Source organism: Temnothorax curvispinosus, unplaced genomic scaffold, assembly GCF_003070985.1.
Source record: "Temnothorax curvispinosus isolate PA1 unplaced genomic scaffold, ASM307098v1 QBEX01011098.1, whole genome shotgun sequence".
NCBI lineage: Eukaryota > Metazoa > Arthropoda > Insecta > Hymenoptera > Formicidae > Temnothorax > Temnothorax curvispinosus.
In genome coordinates, this window is record NW_020220878.1 from 776,185 (window position 1) to 784,290 (window position 8,106).

General features: G+C 39.1%; 1 protein-coding gene across 1 annotated transcript; it reads left to right on the forward strand.

Moving 5' to 3' along the window:
- The first annotated feature begins 6,227 nt into the window (after positions 1–6,227).
- Positions 6,228–7,859, forward strand: LOC112461137 (lysosomal thioesterase PPT2 homolog). The gene is made up of 4 exons (XM_025026266.1): positions 6,228–6,433; positions 6,819–7,068; positions 7,144–7,262; positions 7,441–7,859. Exons 1-4 carry the CDS (start codon positions 6,287–6,289, stop codon positions 7,792–7,794), a joined length of 870 nt encoding a protein of 289 aa, XP_024882034.1. The 5' UTR covers positions 6,228–6,286; the 3' UTR covers positions 7,795–7,859.
- Positions 7,860–8,106: the final 247 nt, after the last annotated feature.

Sequence of the window (8,106 nt, forward strand, 5' to 3'; positions counted from 1 at the left end):
TCGGGAGTCGGGAATATCGGAATTTCGCACGGCGATCGTGCGAATGTGTCCCGGGCCGCCCCAAGAAGAAGTCGTTCTGGGATGGACACGCGGCCGGGTAATGGAAGATGTGATAATTTAGTATGCACGGTCGGAGTTTATTTGAATTTTATTGGCGAACTCCGCTGTCACGCGGACGTGGGAGAGTGGTGGCGGCGATGCCGCAGGGGGGTTCCTTTTTCGTTTTATCGGATCGGGGACGAGACGACGCTCCTCCCGTTTTCCCGAGGGGACACTTCCGTCCGACCAATATCGCTCCTCTTCCTCCGTCGCTCGGGCCTTCTCGCTCCCCGTTTCTACTCTCCCCCCCTCCCCCCCCTCGCCATCACCCTCTTACCTCTTTATCCCTCTCCCTTCCTCCCTCTCTGTCTCTCTCTACATCTTTTACTCTCTCTCCTGGGGCGCTTCCAATATCTTTCTAAGTTCTCGGAGCCGGCCATGAATAAACTATTCCCCGACTTTGAATATCTGAGCGTTTTGCGCGGGAATGGGACCGCCATCGAGGGACCGACCACAGAAAGGACGGGAATGGGTGATATCGATTGATCGACATCGCTCGTGAGAGGAGGAAACGTCGTAGTTGAAAGTGCGATCCTTCAATTTTTGGAAAACGGTTATTTTTAAGAGAGAACGAAAAAGGAAGAGAATGCAGCTTGCTTCAAGCGAATGTCTTGAATTTTCCGACAATTGGAAGAGATTGATAACTTCAACGGCTGGTTGTGCATTAATGCATTATGCAACACGTGAGAGATTCTTCTGGCCAGTATTATTTCAACATTACTTCACATAATCTGTATCAACATCAACACATTTCTTCATTTTCTTCAATCGATAGGAATAAGAAATATTAAAATATCACATATTTGATCTATTTATATATATAGGAGTATCTTCATGTTATTATTAATTCAAAGAAGTTTTAATCATCTTTGTTATATATAAAACTGTTATACATATATAAAACTTATATCGGCTGATACAATCTAATCTCTGAAGATTTTGTGGACAAAAGCTTCAGAAAAGCGTTGGGTTCGTCAACACATTAACAAAGTGTATTCTTTATGGTTCGCATCGACCGTCAACGGCGAAAGGCGCCGTTAATACCCGACGGAATTCTTTATTCCTGATCTCGATAGCGGGGCGATTAATTCGTGCCGTCGAGGATGATGAAATCAAGCAGTCAGCATAATGAGTAGCGTTGTCTGCCGCGCAATTCATCGGATGTCGCGGGAGTAAGGGAGACGCGGGGGTGGAGAAGGACGGTGGGGTTATTAATATTCAGAACGAGAAGCGGGAGTCGAGAGCAGTGCCGAGTGACAAATACCTAGAGCCCCGTCCCAACCCCGGCCACGGCTCAACTCTGTAATTAACGCTAATCTCCAGGCCGTTTCCGCGACACCGTACCACCCACTTCGTCTTCTCTCTCCTGTCTCTCTGTACTTACGGGGTGCAGAGGGTGGCTTTAAGCGGGAGCTCGCCAGTCGATTCTCAGAGAGACGGGAGAGGAGTGCCTCGATGTTTTCCTGCTAAAATATAAGAGAGCTTCGGCGTTTTCGCAATTTAATGTTTTTCTTCATTTGTGTTTTATCGCGCGCTACGTTCTCATTGAAAATTCAATGACAATTTGGAATAAAGTAATAAATTATTGCGACTCCACGGTTACCGACAAACCGCTAGAAAATGCTTACAGAGTAAAAAGGGGATATTTGAATCAGTTAAGGAGGTTGAAGCAGTTTGGTCAACTCTAGATTTTAGTTTGTAAAAAATATATATGATAGTATAGGATCTACCGCATGTGTGAGAATTATTTCAGATTTATTGACCATCCAGAAGCTGAGATATTAATTTCCAAAAATGCGTCGTTTTACATGAGGTTAGATGGAGAAAGCGTTGACGGCGATGATTGATCCTAATTTTCTTTAATATCTAGTCTATATAAACGCTCAAAAAACGTGCCTACGCGTACAGTAAATTAATGCGAACATTTAGAACGCACGAAAACACGTATTCACCATCTAATAACAAATATATTACAAGTTAAAGCGATTGAAATTAGACTGAAATAGCAGTTGATAGTTCGCGAGTAGGTAGATGTGGCAACGCAGCGTCGCTCGCGTTTTGGCTGTACCCGAATCCTGTCGGTATGTGCACATTTTTGTGGTTCTCTTCCGTGCTATGTCCACGATTTTTTTATTCTCTTTGGAAATAAAACCAAAAAATCATGAATCTAACGGAAGAAAACCAAAAAATTGTGAACATAACATAAAAAAGAACCCTAAAATCGTTGACATTACCACAAAATAGTAGACACAGCACGGAAGAGAACCAAAAACGTGCACATACCGACAGGATTTGGGTATAGCCAAAACGCGGGCACCTAACCTTATCCAAGGTGCGTTCGGGAAGACGCTATTAGTGCTATTTGCTTATTTTATCCTTGTTTTACACCTGATGAGCGATAAAGATAGAATGATGCAATAGCGCTAATAGCGCGCTTCCCGAACGCAGCCCCAGAATGACAGAAAATTCACCGGCATGTTTACGTTTAGCAACTGCCGTTACGTGGCTCCACGTGGTTCAACACAGAGGCGAGTACTGCTACCAACCCCATAAAAGTGAAACGTTGCCAAGTTTCAATCGTATTTAATATAATCGACGGAAAGTTATTAAAAAATCGATAGCTTATATAATTGTCAAGGGAGCTACCAGTAAGAATCATTATTTCATTCTATCAACGGCAAAACATATATTCATGCCATTTTTATATTGAAATAATTAGCAATACTACAAGTTTTCAAGTTGGCATTGGCAAAAAAGTGTTTCGTTTTTAGCTAATTAAAATATAAAGATGCATAATATGATACTTTTACTATACGTTTTATGCAATAGCAGCGTATGGAGAATAAAATGATACCTAATACAGATTTTTTAATGACCTAATAAAAAACTTTTTTCTAAACCGTCAATTGACTCAACTGGATCGCTTCAACCTCCTTAAAGAAAAAGAATTGGATAAATTGGATAAAAACTTTTCAAGATAAAGAGTTTTTCAGTTTTCAATGTAGAGAGGGATTGTTTGGCTTTTTGGCTTGAAAATTTTTTATCGGACTTTTTCTTGAACTGAGACTCGAATAGTCCGGCTTTTTATCTTATTGCATGTAGATCTCACAGTGTATAAAACCTCTGGAAAAGTCAGAAAAACTACTCCATTGTTTGCGCATTCCGCTTTCCAGTAAAGCGAAAAAAAGAATGCCGCATGGGCGCGGCATCTCTCGTCGCAGTTCTTGAATATTTTTGTGAACATTACTACCCCGCCGTTCATTCGTCATGGGCGGTACGCATTTAAATTTACAAAACTGTATACTCTGTATTACTAACTGCATATGTGAATGCGTATAAATTTCTTTCGCGGAGCTCATAGAACTTTAGGTGAAATTCTTTAACGTACGCGTGAACTTTAAGTTGTAAATTATGACGATAAAAAAAAAGAGAAGTTCATCAATGTTTTTTTATATTTATTTACAATAGTTATATACAGAAAAAAATTCAAGAAACCGGAAGAGCATATAGAAAATATAGAAATATATAATTAACGTTTCTTATTATGCAATCAAAAATTTTATAATTATAATTTATATAAGTAAGTAGATATTTCAAACATCGAAAGAAAAGTTCGTCGGTAGACGCTCATCATAAAATGTATTTTACTCCGCAGATACAAAAAGCATTTTCTCAAAGCCGTGCATCACGCACGACGAGCAAAACTCGGTTGAAACGCGGAAGCACTTGATTAAAGATACACACATTCAAGATCCTGCCAACGAGCTAGCGCACCTCTTATCACGAAAGATTACTCTGGACAGTGTACAACAATTTAGGAGGGAACGAGGGTTGGAAAACGAACGTGCCCAGGTACTTCTGGCCGTCGCGAGCTGCTCTAATCGAGTCCCCCCGATGTCCCGAAACCGCCGGTGTTTCTTCCGTCGAGCAACGACGGGAGCGAGAAAGAGACGCAGCCACGGGGGTGGGATAGCGAGCGAAGAGAAAAGGCGGCCAATCCAATTCCGCGCTCCAAGCCCGACCGTCGTGATGGCGGAGGGTGGCGAAAAAACGCAGCCACGGCCGGGGCCGGGGCCGGGGCCGGGCGCAAGGCGAGCGAGGTAGGTCTCCAGGCTTTTTTGCGTTTAATCAAGGATATTCGCGGTCGGCTGGCTCGCTATTTCAGTTCGCCGAGCGTTAACCGAGGCGCGCAACCACCACCGAGTATCATACCGCAGAAAGTGGATGAAGGAATCTCTCGTCCTTTGACCTCCCACGGACCGCTCCTGCCGCGCAATCATTCGTAACGGTCCTCATTGTAAATTACCGCGTATCCATGCCGTTGTTTTTGCTTCCTGTGCCTTATCGTGTCCATAATCTTCAGTTTCTTACGATAATTAACTAAACTAATATTCGGTGTATTATATAGACATATGGACAATTTCGAGAGAGAACAAAAGGCGAAATAAAATTTATAAAAGATGGCATTATATCATTACAAAAGAAGATCTCAGGATTATACATTTTTATTACCAAAATATTATTTCATAATAAAAATAATTCATGAAACATCGTGACGTTTTACTTCTACGTCTTATAACTAGCACTTCTCGAATGGGATATGGATCATCAATATGACGAGTATTATGTCTCGATATAATGAATCGGAATCGGATTAATCCTGATTAACTAGATAAAGACCTCGTGCTGTGAGGCCAAGGAATCATTTGATTCGTAGAATCTAATAAAATCGATTAGAGACGCGATACCCCTTTCACTGCCGTCATGATAGTCTAGACGTGATGTAGCGGGAGACGACAGCTCTAATTTCGTCCTTAAGCATCGAGTATCTCCGCTGTCACTCCTGTAAATTACTTCATCTCGATGACGCGTTGATCGTCGAAGACACCCTCTGAATTTCGAGGGGGTCACTCGATGGGGGTCACTGACATTCTTTCTACGAGAAAAGTACGGACTTCCATGATCGCGGTGACTACGCAATAGTCACCAATATTTGAAGATATGTGCATATGTGTTACAAAATTAGAAAATAATTATATCTTCTGGATGATAGAACTTGTAGATAAAAAAATCATCAAAAATTATAAAACAGATAAAATTTCACTTTTAGATTTAATCGATACATATTTAGACGTATTCAATATACTAAATATAATTTAAAACATATTAGATATACGTAATAAAATTAAAGATTATTACTGCTTATAAGACGAGCTCTATTAAGTGCCGCTCTATTATACAACCGGAAACACAAGTGGCGATAATACCCGGATCCCGGATTCCAGGAATATATCAATGCAATGGATAATGGTGCGCGCGTACACCAAAAGGGTTGCTCCTTGAGGGGTTAAAGCCCGTGATAATCATGGATGACGCTGGTCGAAACAATGCGCTCTCGGCATCCGTCGCTCCGGTACAGGGCGTGAGTTTCGTCTACGGATTGGGACTGGGAGAAAAGCGGGAGCGACGTCAGAGTCGGTGATGTATGGCTGGAGACGAGCTCGGGAAATACCACGTGCCCCGCCACCTAGTACACAGCAGCCCGTAAGGATTAGGGTGGCGACCTACTATATTCTCCAACGCACCGTTTCATGATGCAATTGGATTCCTTCGGCCATCATCACCCTCTCTTTCACTCACCCTTCAATCCATCGTCACCGACTTTAACCACGGGATCATTACTCTCATTTACGGAATTTTTCTATTGAGTATTTTTTGCAAAAAGAACATAACTAATTTGGGAGTTCTCGATACAATATGCAATGTTTATATATGATTAATAATCCAAACAAAGGCTAATACATAAACAATCATTGATGATAGTTTAATAATAAAAATCTGGAACCTAATTTTAATTTATAATGAAAAGGATATATTTAACGCGATAATATATAATAATTAATAAAATAATAAAATTTGTATAAAATAACATGTTTCATTATAGCTTATGGACACTTGAAAGAAATGTATATCTCTCAAGCAATGTCTTCAAAAAGAAGATAAGCTTTCAGCATTGCAAACAGGAATACAGTATCATTTATCGGTAACACTGACTACTTTCTTATCCACTTGATTTGAGAACGTCCTATCTCTTCATTTCACCATTTCACCGTAGCGCTGCAAAGAAATGCATCAAAATCAGTCCGAGTTAGAGGTTAGAGGTCAGCTTTGTGCAGCATCGAAAAACATGATAAATTCTGTGATACGTATCTATCTATTGTTATTTTATTTATTATTATACAATGAAGCAAAATCATATCACGCTGTCGTTGTTATTCACGGGGTTCTCACTGGAAGTGACAGTATGGAACTCATTAGCAACAGAATTCAGGAGGTAGGCAAGATGGCATTGATTGCAGCGGAACAAAGGGACTTACAGATATCCCAACATCATTGTTTCATTGCACAAATGTGGTGGATTGATTTTTACATTTTTTTTAACTTTATTTTGACATTTTCTCGCATTAATTATTTTGCCCCTCTATTGATAATGTAACATGTTCTGTAGTATTATCATTTGTAAATAAAGAGATTTTATTGTAGCATGACCATTTTCATTGTTCAAATATGTTTTATGCAAACACAATAACACAATTATTTTAACGTTGGCTAAAATAAGCTTCTATAAAAAAAAATATGTGTCACTCATGATATGTATGTATGTGTGCAAATTAGTTAACATTTGATTTTTATATTAATATATACATGTATGTTCACAGATGCATCCTGGAACTCCAGTCTACAACACTGTTAGATTTGCAGGTTGGAGTAGCCTGGAACCAATGTGGGAACAGGTAGAGGAAATGGGCATGGATGTACTCTCCATAGGTGCTGCATTTCCTGAAGGAATTAATTTAATTGGTTATAGTCAGGGTGGTTTATTAGCTAGAGCCATATTGCAAAGATTTCCCATGCATAATGTCAGAAACTTTATTTCTCTGAGCTCGCCGCAAGCGGGGCAATATGGAAGTACGTAAAATACTGTGATATCCAAATAGAGAAGGAGGCAACGATTTCACTCTAATCGTAAAATCCTGGTTTCAGCACGTTTCCTGCATTTAATTTTCCCAGATTTAGTTTGTGAAACTGCTTATGAACTCTTTTATTCACGACTTGGACAACACACCAGTATTGGAAATTACTGGAATGATCCTCATCACCAAGTTACTATCCTAACTTTAACCAATAGGCCTGTTAGAATAAAACAAATTATATGATGATATAAAATATTTTCTTTCATTCTAACTTATTGCACTAGTTAAGAAGTGCAAAGAAAACGAACAGGCCTAATTTTACATAGTCTACATTCTGATATACATTAAATTTCCTTTTTTTTTTCAGGAATTGTATTATAAATACAGCAAGTTTCTGCCATATGTGAACAATGAAGTCGACGTTTTCAACAATTCCGACTATAAAACAGGTTTAACCAAGCTGAAACGTATGATACTCATTGGAGGACCAGACGATGGCGTTATCACTCCATGGCAAAGCAGTCACTTTGGATATTACGACAATAACAACACTGTGATAGACATGCGTGAAAGATCTATTTATAAAGATGATGTGATTGGTTTGAAAACGTTAGATAAACGGAGCAAGCTAAAGATCATCACAGTGCCCGGAATTCCTCATACCGAATGGCATAAAAATATCTCTATAGTAGATCAATTTCTGTTACCATATTTAGATTAAACTTAATGAAATATAAGTAAAATAAAATCGAAACTTGCCAAATATAATAGAGAATCTAAGAAATATATTATTTGAGTTGACAAATTTTTTTCTATGTGATATTGCATGACTAATTTTATACGAAACTTTACTCATGTGGGCGAGTTACTTTCCATGTATAAATGTATAACAATCTAAGTAATTATAATTTTATCTTTTTTAAATTTGCCCCTCGCATTTTATATTAAAGGAGATTGTAAATTTATGAGACACATCTGCATGACGTATCTTTGTGCAAGCGCATGTATAACAGTAAGATTTTGTACATATATA

Excerpts from the sequence above, each read along its gene's own strand:
- LOC112461137 (XM_025026266.1), top strand. The coding sequence starts at position 6,287 with ATGATAAATTCTGTGATACGTATCTATCTATTGTTATTTTATTTATTA. Across the intron at positions 6,434-6,818 it reads TTAGCAACAGAATTCAGGAG|ATGCATCCTGGAACTCCAGT; the intron begins GTAGGCAAGATG and ends GTATGTTCACAG. Across the intron at positions 7,069-7,143 it reads GCAAGCGGGGCAATATGGAA|CACGTTTCCTGCATTTAATT; the intron begins GTACGTAAAATA and ends TCCTGGTTTCAG.